This window comes from Candoia aspera, chromosome 1 (genome assembly GCF_035149785.1).
Source record: "Candoia aspera isolate rCanAsp1 chromosome 1, rCanAsp1.hap2, whole genome shotgun sequence".
Lineage (NCBI taxonomy): Eukaryota > Metazoa > Chordata > Lepidosauria > Squamata > Boidae > Candoia > Candoia aspera.
In genome coordinates this window covers 296,725,077-296,748,649 of record NC_086153.1, presented here as the reverse complement: position 1 = coordinate 296,748,649, position 23,573 = coordinate 296,725,077, and the positions used below count along the sequence as shown (strand labels likewise).

At 38.4% G+C, this 23,573-nt stretch overlaps 1 protein-coding gene across 3 annotated transcripts in view; it reads right to left on the bottom strand.

Annotated features, from left to right (window-relative positions):
• Nucleotides 1–868: 868 nt before the first annotated feature.
• Nucleotides 869–23,573, bottom strand: part of ESRRB (estrogen related receptor beta) — a 59,573-nt gene continuing 36,868 nt past the window's right edge. For 2 of the 3 annotated variants that reach the window (XM_063290143.1, XM_063290145.1), the window contains 4 exons: nucleotides 15,970–16,080; nucleotides 13,751–13,912; nucleotides 4,001–4,270; nucleotides 869–1,474 (listed from right to left, as the gene is read on the bottom strand). In XM_063290143.1, coding sequence (XP_063146213.1) covers nucleotides 1,230–1,474; nucleotides 4,001–4,270; nucleotides 13,751–13,912; nucleotides 15,970–16,080 — 788 coding nt within the window. In that variant the 3' untranslated portion in view covers nucleotides 869–1,229. Of the gene's footprint in view, nucleotides 1,475–4,000; nucleotides 4,271–13,750; nucleotides 13,913–15,963; nucleotides 16,081–23,573 lie in introns of all 3 variants that reach the window. The other variant, XM_063290144.1, reaches the window with a different exon arrangement.

The following is a 23,573-nucleotide window of genomic DNA, read 5'->3' as shown; positions in this document are numbered from 1 at the left end:
CACTGGCAGTTTTCTAGGAAGCAGGGTAGTGGTGGAGAGGAAGAGACATAGAGGCCACACCCATGTCCTGCTGGCTTTGGCTCAGCAAGAAAGATATTTTGTTTCCCTACACTCAGCTATTTAGATTGGATTCAAACAAATGGCTGAAGAATGAAAAGAAGGTATTCAGAAAATAAGACTTAAATAACTCCCTTAAGGAATTTGATATAAATCCCTTAATATGGAACACAAGTCCAGCAGCCTTCTTGAGATATTTTTTCCTAATCTATCAAGGGATCTATCTAATATAAGGATTTGCTGAAAGAGCTGAACAAAAGCCCTAGTTCAGGACACCTTTTCATTTTGGCTAGATTGTTGTGGACAGCCTGGGTCTTGGGATTCATGCCAGGTGGGGAAGAAAGAAGGCAGGCAGAGGGTTTTTAAATAACACCATATATAGGAGAAAAAAGGAATTCTGATGGAAAAAGCTTTGGAATAAGACAGGGGCTGGGCTTGTTCTCTCTGCATGCTCTGAAACAGTAAGACCTTCTTCTCCCCAGGATATATCTCCAGCTTGTGTAGCAACTACCAGTGGGAATGTTCTGATTGCACAGGAATAGGAAAAGCCAGATGCAAAGATACTGCTCAAGATCACACAATATCTTACACAGTCACACCTGCTTTTCCTGATAGGAAATAGGCCTCTATGTACACATTACAAATAACTTGAATTCAGTCTGAAGGTGCTCCTTTCCAAAGAAGCAAATGGCACACGGGGCTGTGCCTTGAAAAATGGTATCAAGCTCCAGGTGCTGGATAATGATGCCCACTTTAAAAAAAAAATCCTCTCATACCACCATGCTATAAATGCTATACTTCTGTACCCCACCATTTCCTGCTTCTGGTTTCCACTTCCTTTCATTAGAAGGTGGGAAAAGCTAGGAATCAGCTGCCCTAGATAGTGCAAAGAGCATCACTGCTCAGGGGCTCCAAATTTTCCTTGGTTCCCTCTGCAAGTGCAAGAGCTTAGTTGCGAATTTCCCACAAATAAAAAAAAAGATGTTGATTAAAAGAGTTTCCCTCTCTGTACATGATATTCTTCAGATGGCAGGCTGCCAGATGAATGTTAAATTACTCCTCCACAGTAAATGATTGAAGATAAAAGCCAGCTGCCATCTTGGTTTGGTTTGCTCCATGGCTGCTCCTGTTTCCAGTTTGTTTCCTGGGCTTTCTAGGTGGGGCTGGGCATGTCAGACCTTGGCCTCAAGCATCTCTAGGAAGAGTTTGTGCATGGGGACCTTGCCTTGAAGTTTGATGCTGTAGAAGTGCTGCACAGCTTTGGCAGCTGTTTGCCGCAGGAGGGGCAGGGTCAGCAGCAGCTTTCCTGCACGTCGTGGTTCCTCGTGACGTTGACTCAGCTCGTAGTCCTGAAGGGCTTCATGGAGAAGATCTTGCAGTTTCTGCACTGCCTCCATGTCTTCTATGTGCATTGAATCTTTAGAGGGAAAAGCAAAACCAGTGAGGGAATCAATTTAGCTAAATGGTCAGGGAATGTATTTAATCTTAGAACACAGAGCTCCATGGTAGAGAGGTGCTATCTGAAGAACCAAGAGAGACAGCTTCTGGGAGGTATGCCCTACCTGAGAATCTATACAAAAGGTGTGTTGGAAGAAACAGACATACCACCAGGCCAATCTACTCTTGCATTAAATTATGTAACAAAGTTATTAGAATATGACTTTTGATATACCTGAAACATACAGTCCTATAGAAGAGAATATATGTAGCTCAGGGTTGAACTGTAGACTCCTTAGTACTCTCTGAGCTTGGTTGTTTGCTTGGAGACATTTCATTACCAGACCAGGTAACATATACCTAATCAAGGAACTAAACAATACCCTAACCAAGGAACTACCAAGGAGAAAACCACACTCCCACCAAAACTGTCAGGGCAAGCTACTGTATATAAATAGGGAGCAAACTCCACACTCACTAGCACTGAGGATGTTACTTAGTTGGGTAATGAAATGGCTGCAAGCAAACAACCAAGCTCAGAGAGCATGAAGGATTCCACATACATTCCTCTCTTGTTAGACTTTTGATTTCACAATGAACAACAAATTCAGCACTTGGAGCTTTATATCATGAGCTCAAAACCTGACCTAATTAATGTGCCATACTAACATTCTACATTCTCAAGAGATTTCTCCTTCTAGATCAACTGGAAAATACTGAAAACTAATTTAAGAATCCTTGAAAAATTGGAGGGCTTTGCTTGCTTTTTGCTAATCAGCTATCAGTTTGTTTGTCTATATTTCTGCTTTCTAATTTGTACACCAATACATGGATTTTCACTCGGGAAACAAACAAAAAAAATGTATAGGAATGGAATGAAATGGGGAATACATAGCTTCATACTTGTGAAAAAGACACTGGAAAAATAGTTGATTGCAAACTCAGAATGTAATTTTTAGTTGCATCAATAGAAAAATAATTTCTAAATCACAGGAATTAATTTTTTGCTTTATTCTGCTTTTATCAAACCACCTTTGAGTACAGTAGTGTAATATTACTATTGCACTACTCCTACAAGGAGCTGGGTGTGTTTAGCCTCAAGAAAAGAGAGCTGAAGGGAGGTTTGATAGCACTTTTCAAGGATGTCATATAGAAGAAGCCCATGACCTGCCTTCTTTTATTCCAGAGTGCGGGACATGAAATAATGGATTTAAATTACAGGAACACAGATTTCAACTGAATGTGTGGAAAAAAAACCCTCTTCCTAATAATAACAGCAGTTTAACAACAGAACCAATTGTCTTGAGAGGTGGTAGACTTCCCTTCATTAGATGTGTTCAAACTGAGATTAGATAGCCATTCATGGGATGCTTTAATTTGGATTCCTGCACTGAGCAGTGGGTAGGGCTCAGTGGTATAAATAGCCTTTTCCAATTGTGTGGTTTTATGGATGGTTTTGTTGGCTCTCTCTCTTCCCTCTGCCCAACTCTGGGAATTCTTCCTAGTAGGATGTTGGTATGAGTAGACAAAACAGTCCAAACTGCAGATTTCCAACAAGCCAGAACTAGAAGTTTGGAAGGCAATGGAATTTTACCAACATGATGACCACAGAAATATGGGAGAACGCTAATAACTTACTCTCTTTTATTTCTGAATAGAGGGGAAAGGGATTTGTGTTTAGATATGGAACAGGTTGTAGAGATATGGCACTTGGTTACTTGCTGTTAAGCAAGCCAGTAAGTAATTGGCTGATAGCTCACTGTGCTCAGTTTTTGGCCAGAAAGTAAAATCACTGATTGACTGAAGGGTCTCTGTAACTCTAGATTCACAAATATATAAACATACTATACTCATAGCGTCGTACCAGCCAAAAGATCTAAAAATAATCAGACCACCCAGTTTATTTTCAGGTGCATTTAAACTATTCAAAATCACTGCAAGATGATAGGCTGGTGGAAGAGCCCTCTCCATGTGTTGGTACCTGAGAGGGTATGTGTGCATCCATTTAAGTGTATGTGAAATTCACAGGGAACAAGTCAGTGCACATTCTATACTGCCTTTTACATTTAATGAAGGGTAATACAAAGAAAATATATGTAGCAGCTGCAGAGTAACAAGTACCCTGATCAAAACAGACTCAAAGTGGCAGTTGTGCACTCATCAAGCTGCCCACCCTTGTTCTCTCAAGTGCACATGGGACCTAACTTTGATACGTGATTGTAAAACTAAGCCAACATTATAGGATTTATTTCCAGCAAGCCAATGCTGAACTGTTATTGATATAGCTCTGGTGAACTGTTAATTACAAAATCAATAACTATGATTTTTTTCCCCTACAGCTGTCAGGAGATGGGGAGCTATGAGCCTGAATCCAGATGTAGGGCAATTTCTTCCCACGTTGTAACCATGGGCTTATTCTTCCTTTCAAAGCACAGCTACTATTTTTGATGCTCACAAAGGATCTCCCCACATTCCCAGCTGCTGACCATTGTGTTCATGACTTTACCTGAATTGGCGAGAGCCAGGGCCTTAAGAGTGACAAACTCTTCCTTCTCCACCTTCAGCTTTTTGTACCTCCGCACCAGCTGCAGGATGGCCAAATAGAGCTCCAGGAGCCCCGTCAAGCGTGAATGCTCCTCATCCATGATGTAATCTTCAGCGTAGACCAGTTTATCTTCATAAGGTAATGAGCGATACACAATACCCAGGATGAGGATTTCCATCCAGGCGCTCTGCAGTAAGCTCATCTGGTCTCCCAAAGAAAGGTTAGAAAAGCCTGGCAAGGCAAGGGCACAGCAGGTGAGGTCCATGGACCAAGGAGAAGGCACTGCATTGCTGCTTCCTAGAAAGCTGGCAGATGCAATTCACTATGTCTTTTTTGACATAAGAAATTAACCCCAAAATAAATGCAAAAGTGTATCTTAGATTAACCTTCCAAGTTGGTTGCCCTTTGCTGCACTGTGACTGCAACTCACAGAATCCTCTGGCTGTTACAGGAAAAATGTCCGTAGACAAACTGCTCAGTGAAATGATTTTGATTTTGAGCCAGCCATACAGACATACTTCGGTAAGATAGAGGCCTATTCAGATTTTCAAAAGAGAAAGCAGCTTCACATAAGGAGCTACTTCCTATTCATCTAAATATTTATCCCTAGGGCTGTACAAAGCATTCCCAAGAGATACTTCACCAAATACCCTCCTTGAAGTGTTGAAGCAGCTGCCTTTGCCAGAAGGCTCTCCCAGCTGACTCTGTATGTATGGGCACACAAAGACCAGACTTCCACTGGAATGACCAGCAAAGCAAAGTGGTGGAGCTGTGCAGGTGGAGACAATGGGGAACGACTTCAAAGCAGCTGCACCAATCCCTGTGGAGAATGCAACTGCTTTAATAGTTCAAGATCTAGTGCTTCAACGTTGCCAGCATGCCTTGTAATATGCCCTTTTTGGATGCTTTGTAGAGGCCTAGTTATTGCCATATTAACACAAAAAGGAGAGATGATATACTTAAAATCACCCACCCCATGTGAAACCAATCACATAGTTACAGTATATGATCATAGAAACCACTCCTTCAAATGCATGTGTTCCAGTGGCAACCATGGGTGGTGGTGGGAAGAGGGGTCAAGAAAGGCAAAATGGTGGTTGCAGCAGCATGATCTTTTGTACATGTGTGCAACATTGCTATACAGTATGTACAAAGGGACAGGGGTTTGACCATGACTCAAAGAAATAGGGACTTAATGTTAGCCACCATTGAATCATGTATTTCTTCTCTTCCTTAATAAAGGGTTGAAATTTCACTCATAGAAGGACAGTGAGGCTTATAGGAAGATACAAGCTATCACCTTATCTGGATAAATACCTTTGTAAGCTACTTCAGTCAAAGCAGCAGTACCTAACTTTAAGACAAACATCAAATCACTATGGAATCCTGAATACCATTATTGTATCTTCAGGCCAAGTGGAAAAAGAACTCCCATGCAGACATGTGCATTGATTTAGCTGTCAAAGCAAAAAGATAAAAAACAAACAAAAAAACCCTGGAACTAAGTCCATCAGAACCAATAATGTCTAATGGCTGAGAACAAATGTAATTGCAAATAAAAGAACTCTCATCTGCTTTCCAACTATAGATCTGTGAAAAGTCAAAAGGAAGCTGCAAAAGGAACTATTCCCTGTCAATGAAAACGTAAAATTGGGCATTCTAGCAAATGTGGGAGAGGAAGCAGGGAGTTGATTTTGTTGTAGTATAAAACACAAGGAAGTGTAAGAATTGGCTTATCTCCCAATACTCCAATTTAAAATCCTTGAAGTGCTAAGAAATTTACACCAGTGTCAGTAATGATTCCACTCTGAAATAAAATGCCTTTACAATTACAATAGTACTCAAGAGAGTATCATACTATTTTCATTCTTGCAATGTGAATATGTTGATGTTTGCTTGTGGGATACCCTTTCAAAATGATCAAGAGTCAGACAAGAGTCCTTGTGTAAAATAAATATTTTTTTTTCCCTTGCTAGTGGTTGGAAAACAGAATTATTGGCAAATACAGCCATGACCCAGATATCTACAATGTGTCCATATACCATCTCCAATCTGGTGCCTTTCAGAATGATTAGAACTGTATCTCCTAACACTTCTGGAGGTACTAATTTGGGGAAGACTGTACTAAGAGTCAAAGCTTTGATGTATTGTGTGAAGATTTAGTTAAACCAAACAACATACATGCTTCTTCTATAGAGGATACTTTGTTTTCATTTTTACTTGGTAACAAATGGATACAGCAGTATAAGCAGTTGGGATAGCAATGGCCTCATATTTTTCCATGTGTCTTATGAGATTATTCTCCTCTTTCCTTCTTTTAGTTTAACTGCTTTCACTATTACCCTACAGTTCTTTCTTATGACTTACCAATGTGCATGTCTCACTAACTGTGATATATCCTTATCCAGAAGCCTTTATTCCCAGAAACCTCAGCTCACGCAGTTGGGTGTGCCTTCCTGCACTTGGGCCAAGGGAACCAGGATGATTTGATTCCTCTTGCTATCAACCTGGCAATTAACAAAAGAGCCAGTGATTGCTATATTGACTGGTCGGGAGTTCTATTTTTCTATCTCAGCCATCTCAGCTAAAGGAAGGGAGGGCAGAGGGATGGGTCAGTGGCATTTATTTATCACTATACTATGTTTTGTATTTGTGTTGCCAGAGGAGGTAAGGGATGATAATGGCACAGCAGTCCTTAGACATCCAATTTCCCTTATCAGGCCACTGAATAGAAAAGAGGCTCCAAGCCACATTAATTAACAGATACCAATCAGCTGTCACATGTTGTATGTGTGTGTATGAAGTCTGATGGGTATGAGGTAGGGATCGATAAAGCACTGGAGAGGAGGGCAAGAAGAAATTAGAGGACAGCTGAAAAGGAATCTGGGGCACTCTGGAGATGAATTATAAATCTGATCCTTGTTTGGCAGATCTGGCAATGGAAAGGAGCTCAGCTTGGCACAACTGGGCTGCAATGCTTTGGTGACGACAAACTTTTGCTCTGTCCCCTATGTCTGAGCAACAACCATCTACACTCAGCCATAGGAAAGCAAGGGAGATTTTATTTTACTGTTACACTACATTTACTTAGCAAAAAATTGTGTTCATAAAGCTCTGGATTTATTGGAGAATTACAATGTACAAAGTACACAGATTATTTTGATGCCCATTCTTCAGAAGAAGTTTCTAATTTCCACAGTGAAAATGACCAAGACACAAAGACTGCCCACCTATTTAGCACATTAAAGAAATGAAATCTACTTTGAGTCAGCCAGATGAAATCTAATGTGAGATAATCCATGCCAACCAGATAGAAATGTCTTCAGCCAGGTAAGGACTACGTCTAATTTTTAATTCAGGTCCTCTTCTCATTTTGACAGGTACAGCTAAACATTTTAACTACTGTACATGCTTTGTGCTTGGATCTTGCATTAAGATATTCATCAGGCACTCTAGTTTGGTTTTTGGTAATCTGTGAAACAGTCCCTCGGTGAATTGCCTCAACACTGCTGAATTTAACATAGTACATACAACTCCAGATCTTGGGCTATAGCATTCTCCATCTCTGACTGGAGAAGATGGTATAAACCTCTTTTTCAGATTCAGGTCTGTCAGCCGCTGTATCATTTATGCTTGCACAATCTTGACAACTAATATTGTTAAGTGTTCTATGTGAGAATATCATTCTTCTTTCCTTAGTTAACAATAAAAAGAAATAAGCACTGATTATTCCTAATTGATTCCTACTGTTTTTAGAGATTAAATTTTGTTTTTCACTATTTCCCTTAATCTGAAATAGCAGGAAGGTGCAGAATGCCTCTAAACTCCAAATATATCTTATTTTTCATTTCTCTATAGCTTTTTCATTCATAATTTCATTCATAATTTCTGCTCCTTCTCTGGTGCGCTTGTATTTTGTTTCTCAGAGTGTCATTCAAGCTAGTCAGGGATCACACAGGCAGTAAAATGTTATACCGCCATGTGCCCAACCAGATTGGTAACATAATGGTGTGAAGAAAGACAGCATTCCCACTCAGTTACTTAAGCAAATTCCTCTGGTGGTTCATTGGGAAGGCAGTCAATAAAATCATTATAGTGCAATATTAAAAGTGGAAGCTTAGGCAATTTAGGCTGAATTCTGAAAAGTCAGAGACTTTGTGGAGAGATACTTACAAGATACTAAAACTGAGGAGTCTGCCTGTAAGTCTGTACTCTCAGAAAGTTTGGGAATGGTCTTACAATTATTGTCATTAGAGAGCCAAGTGATCCTGAGGTCAAGAGTGCCAATCACCAGTTTTGGTTGGTATACCAATTATACCTATTCCTGGACAGGAACAACCTTGCTAAATACATCTATACACTGATAACCTCATACTGAAACGATTGCAATGAAATGTATATGATATTCCACTGCATATCATTCAAAACCAGCTGATGCAAAATGCAGAGGGCAGATTGCTGGGTGGCCTGTCAATTAGCTCCCAAGTCAGTTTTAGTGCTCCCCTTTCACATACGGTGCCTTAAATATTCTGGGGCCAGGATATTTGACAGACTGCCTTCAGTTACAAACCTAGTCAGTCACTACGATCATCAAATGATATGCTACATACTGTATGTTGAATCTGACAGAATGTTTTCTTGTAGTCTCTGTCTGTCTGTCTGACTCTCTCTCTTAATCTAACCACTGCACTCCAAACAACTCTTAGTACTGAGATTATGCATTCTGGAATGTTCTCCCCATCCTGAAATTTGTGATTGTACCTTTTAGGCTTCTGCTGAAAACTTACTCCTTCATCCAGGCCTTCACTGAATGTTTGTTATGGAGGAATGATTCTGTTTTCTTCAGTCTGCCTTCCCTTCCCCACCTTTTTAATTAATGCTCTTTTGACATTGCTTTATTTTATTTTTATTACTGCATTTTAGTATTTTTAATTGTAAACTATTTTGTGATGTGACTCTTGAGAAGCAGGACAGAGATACACTGAATAAAGAATAAAGGTGTGAATGCATTGCATCACTTCTGAGATTCCACTGAAGTGATTTCATTTCCCACCTTTGCAATGCAGAATTTGAAGAGGAAACACCAGAGAGTTTGTTAAATCCCCATAAGAAAGAAAAAGACAAAACTAATTACAAATGAAACTGAAAGCAAATGCCCAATATTACATTTTATAAAATCTTGACTTAATAGACTGTTTAAGAGGGAAAGGGTGTCCATTAAATCCAAGTGTCTATTAAATCCTAACTTATGTCATTGACATAATTTATGCCATCTGTCCAATTACGCAATTGACATTTGTATATTTGTGTCAGGAAGTGTGATTTAAATGATGTAAAGATGTAAATTTCATAAATACACAAATGTCATAAATTGACACAAATGACTTACATTATGTCAATTATCCAGTGCTTCAGAAACAACTGATGTTGTCCATTGTTTGGCAGTGAAGTCTGAAGTAATTTTTTTCTGTTGCATCAAGAATCTGCTTAATGGAGGTCTGGAAAATCAAGAGTTTACTGTATATGCTGCAACTCATGCTCAATAAGGGAATGCAAATCAGCTTTGATCCGATTCAAATTCCTAAATTGATTTGAAAAGTTGAACCAACTTGATCTGGATTTTTGAATTTGAAAAATCAATCCACATTTGAATTTTTGAACTGATCTGGAAAATTGAATTGATTTGGACTTTCAAACTGATCCATAAAAAGTGTGTGTTTGCCCATAAGTAGAAGTCTTTCAAATCTCCAAACCATGTCTAAATCTTTCCGAAGTGCCTCATTTGATGCTTTGAATCAGCTCATAGATTCAATCTGAAAATTTAAAAAAAAAAAATTTTTTTTGCAGATTAGAGACTAAACAACATTGGCCCTGATTAGTACTTCGATGGGGGAACTGCCTAGAAATTTGAGGCTTGTAGATTGGACTGGGAAGTTAAAAGAAGAAAGAAAGAAACTGGGAAAAGGTAATGAGTAATTGCCAACCACTTCCATACTTCTGCCAAGAAAATTGCATGGCTATAGTCTCCAACAGTCAAGTTTGACTTGAGGGCACATTTACTTTTTCAAAGGTTAGTGTTCTAAGTTAGAACATTTTTTATTATGAAGAAAGATTTAGTTGGCTAATTTATTATATTTTAAAAAGAAGATCACTGTAGGTCAATCATTAGCTTAAAGTTCAGGACATATAAAAGAAAAGATGATGAGAAAGATTCCATGCATGAATAATCAAATTTATGAAGATGGCAGCAAATTGGGTACCATTTAAAAATGATTGAACACATTAGATCTATTAGTAGCTCTTAGGCAAGACACCTAAGACAGAGCTTTCATATTCAGTGATAGAATGCCACCAATAAGGTGGAAGATAGGACCAAACAACAGATATCTATGTATATCATGATTGGTTTGTGAAAATCATAAAGGCATCTCATGCAACTATTGGATATGAGAAACCAGAACCAAATACAGAGTTCAAGACTGTTGCTGCTGCTTATACAATTAGGAAATGTGCACTGATAATGGTTCTAAGCACCTTCTCCTCAGCCCAGAAATAGGTTTTCCATAGAAGGCAAGAATAAACAAGAGCACCCAACTTTCACTACCAGCTCATTCAAACTAACATTTGGGCAACTTTCTGGATTTGTAAAAGGCAAAAGATTTACATGGTATGAATAGAAACCAGAGTATACTGCTCAGTGGCAGTATTTACAATAACTTATTTTGACATCTCAGTTTGGACCTGTGGCATTTTCAGCTTCAGAAACATTGAACATTTTGCAAGTGCTTGAGTTACCATTAGACTGAAAAAAATCTAAAATTACTTTTTAAAAAATATGTTGGTGTTGAATCAATTTGATATTTAAATTTTAATGGCTGAATGTAATATGGAATTAGAGATTTCTGTTTTGTGTAGACAGTGGGAAGAGATGTTAACATCACTATCAAAAATTTCAATAAATCTTAGATTGCAACTTATTCAACCACAAAATATTTTGGGCTTATTGGATTTAACTGTATTTATTTATTTATCATATTTCTTCACCTCCCACCTCGTGTTGCGACAACTCTGGGCTGTTTATATAGAAAAGGTCTGAGTAAACTGTCATGTTGTTGGAGACACATGCTTAGTGTAAATGTATGTTTATACAGCATCATATAATTGTTTTATTTTGGGAAGATTACTTGAACTAACTCTGTTTTAATATTCTCAGTTGTTTATATTCTTTTGAACTATGTTCCTATTGCATGGAAAATAACATCCGGACAAAGAAAAGGGATTCTCCAGTGCTCTACTTATAGCTACTTATTCTTCAGCATTGGAAAGGTAAATGTATGACCTACACTATTCAGCAATCTGCAGAGTTAATGTTACCAGCAACCTATGAATGAATCACTTATTGATGTAGATTAACTATGGATGATTAAAATGAAATATGGCTGCCATCCATTAAAATGCTTATGCAGAACTTTTATATGTATCAACAAATATATGCCCTGTACATTTTTCTTTCTTTCCTTCTTTCCTCCCTTCTTTCCTTCCTTCCCTCCCTTTTTCTTTCTTTCTTTCTTTCTTTCTTTCTTTCTTTCTTTCTTTCTTTCTTTCTTTCTTTCTTTCTTTCTTTCTTTCTTAGTTCCCTTATTTTCCTCTTTATTACTGTCTGTATTATTTATTTTTTATTTGTGTCAGTTTTTTGTATACAATTAGTAAAAGCAAAAAGGTAAAAAAATCCTTCTGGCATCTGTCATCTGTCATATTAAAAACCATTGCATAAAACCCTGACATGGCATCTAAGGGACACTATGTCCATTCCATCCTGCAGAAAAAGCTCCATTGCCTTTACACGAAAGGAACCCCAGATGAACTTCAAACACTTCTATAAAAGCTGTAGTATTTAAGTTCATGGAAGTCATAACCTTACATTCTTTTTCAGCATTTGAAAGTGAGAGTTTTCAGAGAGAGAGAAAACGCATAATTTGTAGCAAGTAGAGTTCATAATCTGTTAATTTATTATCATTTCTGTCGTCCTGGAGGGCCATTAGCAGCTGTAATAAAGAGAGATGTAATTACAGGATCTGAGGCCACTCTAGACACAGCTGCTGTCATTCCACTAGCCGTATTTCATCCTGTGCATGGCTTTCGTCTTCCCAGCCAAGGAAACAGCAAAACAGCCACCCTGGGAGAGCCCCTCTCATCAGAACTTCTCAGCAGAAGTTTCCTTTTCCTGCAGAGATGTCTGGTGGAAGTGGAAGCAACATACCAGCCATTAATGCAAGGGTAGTTGCAAAGCTGGAGGGAATGGATTGCCAGGGAAGAGGGAATATTAGATACTCTATTAAAACATATTTTTATATATTCAGTGGTAGAAAAAGGGCTTTAAGTTTTTTACTCTCATTGCTTGATACGACGAACAGGGAGTTTGCACTAGAATAAGAAACTTGTAGAGGCAAGTTCTGGAATTAATGCAGACCTAAAATGTGTGTATACCACAATAACAGAGAACTAGCAAGTGGGTTATATGTTCAGGATTCTTATCCCCAAATGCAAAACGAAACATAGAATTGATTCAATTACTCAGGGAGTTAATCATTTAAGTACTGTGCCCAAGTTCCAAATAATGGACTATATTTTACAAAATGCCACACTTTGCTTTAATAAATAATAAGGAAGAATGCAGTCAACTGTGGACCAATGAAAGGTGACAGTAGTCCACATTGTATCCAGAGAAACAATGAATGTATTATCTGGGAAATGCTTCATATATTTTTAGGTAGATACATATATTTTATGTCCCAGCTGCTAAGAAAATGTGGTATTGCTGCAACCAAAACTCCATCTGGGCAACAGAGTGTCTGGCTGGTTAACTACAAACTGATTTCAGAAATTCTCAGACAGGAAGAACCATATCAAAATGAAATAATTGGCCTGAGCTTTAGAGAAGCCATTGTCTGCCTTGGCCTGTGATTATCCTCCCTGTTAATTCTCTTCAGCTTTTGGGTCTTCAGGCTGAGTTGCCTTAATCAGTAGCCTAACTCGGTTGGTGCTGAATCAGGTCCTGTCAGATTGTGCAACTAGTGAGTGGTGTAATCCCTAATACAACAGGCCTCCTTCAAGAAGGACACTACCAGGATTAAGATTTGCTGAGAAGCAGTATCCAAAGACTGACCTCTTTCTCCAAATCTCCATCTACTTGAGTTTTTCAGGTCAAAGCTAAAGCTATAACTTAATCACCAGGAGCTATGGGTACAGTAATTTACATAAATAAATCAATAATTGCACTGGAATTCAGACTACAAGCAAAAAGGTACTGAAGCTACGAACTGTCCTCCTGTAACCTTGTTTGCTCAAGAATGCAGATTTTTCTTGTGTCCCCTGTGTGCATTAGCTCAAGAAGCAAAAGCAACACAATAACAACAAATATTTGTACAGTTTCATTTCCACTTCCTGTTCATACTGGTGACATTAGAAAGTGGAACACATAGATTTCTTTATTAGAAATGCATGTTCCCCCCCCCCCACATATTGGAAGCAGCAACAGAAAGGTGTTGCCAATCAAGTTTTGTTATTCATGACATGCAAAAGAAGAGTGGATTGCTCCCATGCCCCTCAGTGGGCAAAGATCCGTTACAGTTTAGCCCCAAATAATAAACATCTCCCTGCAAGAGTAATTTTAGTCCCCACTTTCTATCCATCTTATCTCCCACTTCTTACCTGGGATGTGCTTTGCCCAGCCAATGATGACAACAAGTTCTCTGTCTGCCAAGTCACAGAGCGTCGTCAGTGCTTTTATGTCACTTTCTGGCATGGTAGGGTCAGGCATAGCATAAATCTTCTCTGGCTCTGCCACCAGCAAGTGGGAGACTACCTTAGTCACTGCAAACCCCAAAGCAGAAATTAGTATATACTTGTGGTGAACTCCTGCAACTGAAAAATAAAAAACCTTGAAAAACAGAGAGGGTAAGACTATTCTTGTTCCATTGTTTGTTTGGGATTCCTAGGAATATACTATTTGTTCATCTTGATCCAGCAGCTCAGATGATCCTTCACCTGATATTGAACACTTTTTAAATGGAAACACCATGGACTGAACCTGTAACTTTTAGCATGCAAAGTGTGTGCCCTACCACCAAGTTATGATCCCTTCCTGATCCTCACAGATCTTTACATGTGTTAATTACTATTTAAGATTCCTGTATCAAGAAATTAAGTTACATTTCTGAAAGTGCTGAATATTGTAGCTAATTAGTGTTGTATTTAAACTAATTAATTTTGTTAGGGTAACCATATCAGTGCATATTTTATATAAAGGAAATGGAACTCCTGAAATAAAGTGAGAATGCAAAATAAAACAGAAACAAAAAACAAAAAACCCTTAACCCAATGCCTGGGAGAAAATGCAAATGAAGTATGATTCATTTCTCACTTCTACTTCATATGTTTTTCTAACTATTTATATGAGCACTTTTTATGTGAAGTGCATTGGATTCTGTTAGTGTACATACACAGAACATACCTGTTCTGATCTTGCTCAATCTATTAACTACACACACTGCAGAACCAACACAGATAGTGTGGTCCACCCAGTTCTCCAAAAAGGAGGATGCCCCTATTGGAAAGGGGACTTTATCTTTTTCAGGGATATTTTCTGCTCTTATATAGTCTCAAGCCAAGCCAAGCCAAGCCAAGCTGCTGTTAAGAGGACCTATTAAGTTAGGGATGGGCAACATTTGGTGGTCAGGAATGGCATTAATTTGGAGGGGGGAAGGGAGAGAATTGGGAGGTAAGGGCAACAGAGGTTGGGATCACCTTACATATGTGGGTTGAAATTTTAACAGTGGGTAGTGTTTGGGGTCAGGTTTTTTTTTGTTTAATTTTGCCTTTAATTATATTAAGCTTATTTACACCACAATTTCTTGTGTTCGTATCTCAAAATAGTTGCACACTGATTTTCAGCAATTACAATCAAAGGAGGTTGTGGGTCAGAAAACAAAAGTTTGGGGGCCATATGTGGCTGCAGGGGGATAATTTGCCAAATCCTGCACTAGATATTGTATGAGGAGGGCCCTGTTAATCTATGGTACTATATAATTGATTCACAAGAAATGCACTGTTGAAGAAGGACTATAATTAAAGTGTACGCCTCATACAGGTGAAAACATCAAGCTAAATGTCCATTTGGTGTCAGGATTAGAACTGCTTTTGTAGTTTGCCAAATGCCTCTAGAATTAAACTATCATTACCACCACAACCTTCCAGTCATGAAATACTTGAAAAGGTTATTCTCAACTGACTGAGAGAAAGAGTATCAGCAATGGACAAGCTGATAAATTAGCAAGTTAAAAAAAACTGGAGAAAAGAATTGGTGATGGTAGGCCATCATATCTGCATGGAAGTTGATGACTGGACGGCTACATGAGTTGGGAAATAACAGCCCAGAGTCCCCCTCTTGGGGGAAGATGGGCGGTAATAGAAATGTGAAGAATGAATGAATGAATGAATGAATGAATACATAAATAAATAAATAAATAAATAAATAGAGTCTTCCTTATATTTATACTAATATTCTCCCTTTCTGATCATTGTGATTGTGAAAACATAATCCTTTTACTGACAGAATGGCCTCCACTGCTGGATCAGCCCTTCCTTCCATTCTGTCATGTCTCCCAAATTTATTTTGGAAACCCTGAAAAACAGAATTGAGGGACCCACAAGGAGAAGCTGGAAAAAAATGCCAGTGGTGTCAGTGGAAATGCTTTCTATATAACATTAGTCTTGAAGACTATAGCCTCAGATTACTATCTTTAGACAGTGCTATTTAATTGCTGCATATTTAAAACTATTGAGAGTTTGTTTCTTTCAATGAAAATTCAAGCAGATAAATGCAAATTGAAAGTTTAGTCCATAAAGAAGAGTGTGATGCTGGCACCTACATGGTTTTTTGGCTGGAGGGGAGATCTGTAAGCTCAGATAAGTACTGCTTTCAGAGTCCAGTCTTCTTTTGTACTTCTGGCGACCTCCACGCACTCGATCCAAACGCACTCCTGCAAGCAAAAGAAGGAGATCCTAAGGGTCTCATATAAGATCCTGAAAGGGGGGGCATCTTTTTACCATCTATAGCAATGACAGATGAAGAGAGATTGATGCTAAAAAGAAAGGGGGAAAAAAGGATTCCTAGTAGTTTAACTGTCAAATATACTGTACATAAAATGGCTTTTAAGCTTAAGAGCTTAGAGAAAAGTGTACAATATATGTATACATCTGCAATTCCTTCTCAGTTAATTGGACAGAGAAAACAGCTTCTTCCAAGCTGCTATCCTCCAGATTTACTCGGCTTTAATTTCCATGATTTACCAGCCAAATAGTGCTACCTGATTGGGAGAGCTGTGATTATGTAAATCAATGGTAGAAAACATAGTGTCCACCACATATTTTAAATTACAGCTCCCATAATCATCACTGGTTGACTGCGCTGCTGAGGATTATGGGACTTGGTATATAAAAAAGGCAAAGCTCAGTTGTTGTTCCTGGAGTAACTCATTAAAGTCCTTTTGATCAAATAACTTCCTCAATAAATTAGCCTGCAGATACTTTCTAAAATCAGGATCTCTGAGGGCAGCCATTGTGAGAGAAGATTTCACCTTTGCTTTGTACAAAAAATGCCCAGTATGGAATATTATCTGTTGTAATATACTTGTGACAATCTAAAAAACAAATGTGTGTTTCCCACTCAGTAATACTGTTTTATTCCCATTAATTTCTGTAGATACAGTATTTCAACTATAACCTAAATATACTTTTCAAAGAATCAGCCCCAATAAGAAAAAAGGCTTAACATTGCATTATTAATTAATCCTAAAATGGGCAACACCGTTTAAGATTTCTTTCACTGGTTATTAATGAATGAATGAATGAATATATATATATTCCACTCCCAAATTAGAGATAAATATATATAACACACTTTAAACATTATCCCTTCCTGTCTCTCTAAATCAATAAAATTGTTTTTCTTTTTTATCAGTTGTTCATTAATATCCATGGCAACCTGGCCCAACCATTAGGCATAATGAAGGAACCATCTCAAGCAGCAGATACAAGAAGGCAGACAATGGCATTGATTTGGAAAATGGAGCTGGTTGTGGATGGTGCCATCTTGGCTTTTCCCTTAAGCAGAAAAAATATTTGGGCAGGCTGAAGAGGACACCAACAGATATTGACCCAATTCCCAGAACACCAGTCTAACTCTTAGGTAATCTATAGTTTGCAAAAAGGAGAAGCAGTCAGCCTTCATAAGTCTTACTGAATAATTGTGGCCTTCAAATTACAAGGAATTCTTCTTGCCAAATCACTCTATTTTTTTAACAGAATAAGAAAGGGTTTCCTATTTCACTTTACCAATGAATGGGCATTCTTTTTATCTGTTTCTTAAACGAAGTCATGCTGAACCTTCATTCAGGCTAATAGACACATACCAAAACATGGTTCAATGATCTGAAAACTACCTATTTTATTTTAGGAACTTACATCTGAGTTAAAATGCTACAGCTTTTTGTTAACAAGGACACTGTATCAGATGTACCAAAGCATATCCAGGTTTGTGCATCGTAGTCACAATCAAGCAGGAACTTATAGGGGAAAATAGGAGGAGGAAGGAGTACTAGCTATGTTCCCCGCCTTGAGTTATTTATAAAAATAATAAAGGCGGGATAGAAAATAAATAAATAAAATTAAAAAATAATAGTTGACAGAATTGTTTATAGAACACTTTACAATAACATTAACTTAATTTTATAACGTGCTTTCTGAACTTAGATCTGGATGCATCAGAAGTCCAAATCAGGACATTCATGTTTTGTTTGTTTGTTTATGCAATGTATATGGCTGCCCAACCTGCAACTCTGAGTGGCTAACATAAAATTAAAACCCCACAACCCCCCCAAACCACACAAAACCCCCATAAGCAAAATATAAAACAGCACAAACTGAGATCAAGCCCAACATCTTCAACAACACAAACTATTAACTAGATGAGGTAACCCAACATCCTGATCCAGTGGTTCCAGTAGATAAAAATCAAGTTTTTAAAGCCTTATTTAAGGCCAACAGGGCCACCCAAATCTTGGGAAGCAGAGGGAAAGATGACTATGCTATTCTAAAGGGCAGGTGCTCTAACAGAGAAGGCATGCCTTCTGAGGCCCATTGGATGATATTACTTAATAAAGAAACCTGATGTATGCCCACTCTGCTAGATCTCATGAGACAGGCAGATGTAATCAAAGATAAGCAGTCCCTGGTCTAGCTCTCTGCTGTGAAGGGCTTTATAGGTGATGGCCAGCACCTTGCACTGCACCTGGAAGCCTATAAGAAGCCAGTGCAGCTCTGGTGTTACACAGGTATATCATGATATACTGTAACTACCCATGCTGCATTCTGGGCCAAGCATAGATTCCAGATGATCTTCAAGGATAGTAGAATTCATTGCAATAGTTCAAGTGGGAGGTGACGAAAACATGAGTAACCATGAACAGGACCTCCTGATCCAGGAACGGGAGGAGTTGTGTGATGACCCTCTCGGCCACAGCTGCTACCTCCTCCTCAAGCAGGAGCTGTGAGTCCAAGGGGACACCCAAATTGTGTACCAGTTCTGTCTGAGAGAGTGCAACCCCACACAGAACTAAAGATCTCAGGATCTTGGAGGGGCCTAAAACCCACAGCCACTGGGACCTGCTTAGGATGAGACAAAACTTAGCTATCTCCATCCAATCACCAGGAAACACTTTGGCCGGGGAAGAGATTTATAACTGCATACCGTCAGTGAACTGATGATACTTAACCCTATGCCTACAGATATTATCTTTCATCCTTTTGTTTCTTAGTTCTGCACTGACCACACAGATGAACATCATCATCTGTCTCTACCTGGCGAATGGTAAAATCACCTTATCGGTGCAGATTCACCCAAAAAGCAGTTTAATGTGCATATGGCATGGTTAATATATCTGCATAGCATAAAACTGGTACAACTTTTGGCTATTCCTTGGTATTCTGAAAATACCAAGATGTCTGTAATCCACAGAGTACTTTCCAAAAAAATATCTCTGTTTACAGTTATGGTTTTAATAGCATCCAATTTCAAACTGGATTTCTGCCAGGATCAGTTAAGCTAACGTACCTAAAGGGAAGCAATATTAATATAATATAATACAATATAATAATAATCTGCAATTGCCTGATTCCAATGGATATGGAGCTTGTCATTCTGTCTGAGAAGATATATGCTCTTACATTTGTAGTGGTATATATGTACTTGCCAATGTATATACCAAAGCAAAGGAAAAATGAAGGAAAAATGGTTTCTCCTGGCCATGTCCCAACTGCCATGCACTTGCATTTGGAGTGAAAGATGTCTAATGGATGTTTGATATCCCACAGTCATACTAATATCTAATGTGGAGCCTTTCAGGATAAGTTCTGGTATTTGGAAAAAGATAAGCACATAGCAGCCAAATAATATTGAAAATAAAATACAGCATGACAAAAAATTAAAAGCATAAACCACACAAAATGAAATAAACCACACAGATTGAGAATATATATAAATATATTTGGACCATTCTGAAATTGGCAGCATGGTTAACAGGCCTGGTCTTCATATGTTCAATGTATGAGACAGGGAACGTCTGCACAAGGCTATAGTAAGTGTCATGATAACTTGACCATATGTTTCTTAGGGCATGGACTGGTTAGTAAACTGAACTACCCAAACTGCAGCTGCAGGGCCAAGACTATAGTTACAGGATAAGGGAAAGACTCAGAGAATTTACTAAAGAAGTGTACATATGTATGAAACATTTTGTTCTCAGTGCTTGGCTGGGAAGATGGCTGCACAGGTTGCAGAGGAATTAGGCATTCTCAATCAGATTAGAGTGACACAAAAGAACTTAAGTGTATTAGAAGAGATAAGAGACAGAAGTACAAGAAGATTTAACCTCCACATCTCTTTTCCTTGTTGTGCATATGTCTCTTCATTCAAGGACTTTACCTCATTAATTTCCAACAAGACATTGTTCTCCTCCTGTTCCTGTATCCTGTTCAACACTCCTTGAGACAAACACTTTAAATAAGGTCACTGTTGATTCATCCCAACACAGACATCATCACAGACAGTGTTAAAGAGACAGCATGCAGGCTAGCCAGTGTGATAAACATCCCATCCAGCCCTGCAATTGCCATTCAAAGAAATTCTAGATGTTTGGGCAGCAGAAAAATGAGCTCCTATTTATTCACTGAACAAACAGGCTGAAAAGATACATCCATGCCCTAACAAGTTTGCAATCTCACTCAAAATTATGGAAATGCCACTCAGCAGGTGAGGAACTATATCATCTTTGTCATCCATCTTGAAAACAAATGAGAGAAGCAGATACATTAGAAAAGTGTGTGTTCATACAAATTTGTTGGATGGCATAGCAATTATCCAAAATTCTTATGGTAACAGGCAGCAGGTACCAGACTGAAAGATAAAAGCTGACTAGAAACAATTTCCCATAGATTCTGCCAACAAGGATGCAATAGAGGAGTGGCCAATTGTTGGCTTACCCTTTCTCACTTCTTTAAGGCAATGTTGGTAAGTAATATTTATCCCCCCACCCCAAACAAACAAGTTCTCCAGGTTTAGAAGTAGTAGCAGTAAGCACCTTTTTTTTTGGCAGCTATGATCAGCTGCTTCACATGGATCCAAAGCAGCAGTGACAGGCAGTGTTAAGGAAGTGATGCTTGATATCAAGAAACGTACTGCCTCTGATACTGGAGGTAGTACAGTATAAACATATATCAATCATGACTCTTGCCATTGATGGTCTTATCCTATTATTATTATTATTATTATTATTATTATTTACACAACAGTGTGAAATCACAGCTGCCAGTTCTTCAGCTGGTGTTGGCCTTCATTCGCATTAGGTTCTTCCCAGGAACCTAGGATGTTGTAATGTATCAGCATAGTATATGTGCAGATCCAAGCAGTGTGGCCTTTTTTAATTGACAGATGGAAATTTGTCAATGGTGGAGATTTTCTAAGTGCTGTCCAAGGTTTTTTGGTATGGCACCCAGTGCGCCGGTCACCACTGGGGCCACCACTGCATCATCATCATCATCATCATCATCATCATCATCATCATCATCATCATCAATCATGCCTTTGAATCAGTGTCAACTCTTGGCAACTGCCTAGTCACATATCTGCAGTTTTCTTGGCAAGATTTTGGAAGTGATTTGCCATTGCCTTCTTCCTAGGGCTGTGAGAGACAGACTGGCCCAAGGTCACCCAGCAGGCTTTGTGCCTAAGGCAGGACTAGAACTCATGGTCTCTTGGTTTCTAGCTTGGTGTCTTGATCACTACACCAAATTGGCTCTCTTTATCCAACAAAAACATATCTGTTTTTTTTAAACTGTCAGAGTGATGTTGGTGACCATCACATCTTTAGGTCACATATGCCATAGTTGCACCATAGCACCTACAGAATTCTCTCTTTTTAAATTAAAAATGGCCAACATTTTGTAATACTGCAAAATCTCATAAGGTTTTAATGTTCTTGCCTAAAACCATACAAGATTGTTTGTGGGGGAGGGGGGTTGTGAATACTAGAAGTTTGGCAATTTTACAAAATTTGATTTTATTGTTTAATTACAATTTTAATTTGTGGCTCCTGTAATATTTTACAGTTCCATGTAAAAGTTTAGAAAAGGCTGTCAAATTTAATCTTTCGATGAATCCCTAAATTGAACAGAAGCTGACAAAACCTCTACATGGGACAAAGTTAAAGCATGGCAGACATAGAAAGAGGGGCTCCAGATGTTGAGCTGGTAAAAGAGAGGATTCTGGGAAGAAGCAGAAAGGAGGAGAACTGCAATGGAGGCTTGGGAAATGGCTCACAACTAAAATGGAGAAGAGTTATGCTTGGAAAAGAATCACATTCAGTTCATGCAACCATGGGCACTAAGTTGGATGATGGTGACCAAGTACTGCTGTCACTTCAGCTTGCCATCATTCCCACTCACACACACCATGACTTAAGGGATCTCTTATTATCATGTCCCTTCCTTATACCTTTTGGTCTTAAACCCCTCATACATTGTAACTTTTAAGAAAAGCACTATTATAGGTGCACACTGGGCAGCCTTTGTGATGTGGATGGGCTACAAGAAGCTGTATTTGAGCAACTTTAGGAAAGTTACACACTGTGCACCCACATATATAGCCCAGCATTTCATTTCCATGATGGCCAACCAAATAACCATGGGAAGCCCACAAGCAGGATATAATACAGTGGTACCTTCCACTCATTATGGAATAGTTTTAGCCTTAATTATTTTGATTGCACTCTCTCATTCTCTCCATCTTTACAATATACTGTTTAATGGGCAGGTAAATGGTTTAACTATTATTATATACTATGTAAGGGCATTATGACTTTGACAGATTATCTCCATGCATTTATTTTATTTATTTATTTTTTCTATCCCGCCTGAAAAATGGTCATGATTTATAGATTCTGAAAATGTACACAGAATGATTTATGGAAATTATATAATTTGAACAACTTACCGTTTTTGTTTCTTTTTTAGTCTCAGTCCATAGAAATTGGAAATGGAGAAGTAGATAGATGACAGAACTGAACAATGTGCAGGAATAGGAATAGAAACAGGATGGATATACTAAGCACAAGATGCCAACAAGAGGATGCCAATTGAAAATGAGATCATAGTAAGTTTCTGCATTTGATCTAACCGCTGAGATTCAGAAGTCTGACATTAGCTGAAGTTCCATAACAGTAGAGTCAAGTCACTATCTGAGAGTAGCTGGGAATTGTTAGCAAAAGGTTCTGCAGAGCAAGCTGTCATCCTACAATAAACCTGATCTAGTTTGTTGCTTCACTGGACACAAAACAAGAGGAGAACAAATTCTCCTGCTGCCTTTTGAAGCAGCTCCCAACCATGATTTAGTACTTTTGCATTGGGAGAGGGAGGCTATCTAACACAAAGCTGTTTTAAACAGTCCCAATTAGTTTACTTGCCTAATTAAAAGAAAACAAAAACTCATTCTCAATTGTAATTTATCTGAATCATTAAATCTCCATGCATTTAAATGACTTAGCATATGAAGATAACAAAATGCTTTTCTTTCCTCTGGGAAACATAATAAAGATGAGTGTGTGTGTGTGTGTGTGTGTGCACATGAGAACATGCGCCAGTGTATGGAGTGATATGGAATACAGAGCTTAACCCAAAATTTTCAGAACAGACTTTTTAAAGGAAAAATTCTGAAAATTTTCTTTTTCAGCCCTATGCCAAAGGAGGGCATTTTGTTGAATATCTTCAAAATGAGCATGCACTGGTCTCCATTTTTTTCTACAACGTCCAAAAACAATGTTAGATCTGAAGCACAGCGGGAGATGCAAAATGGCAGCTGGTCTGCCAATATAGGAGTTCATCTGTGTCAATGCTGTTACTTCTGACAGCCCAAACATAAATT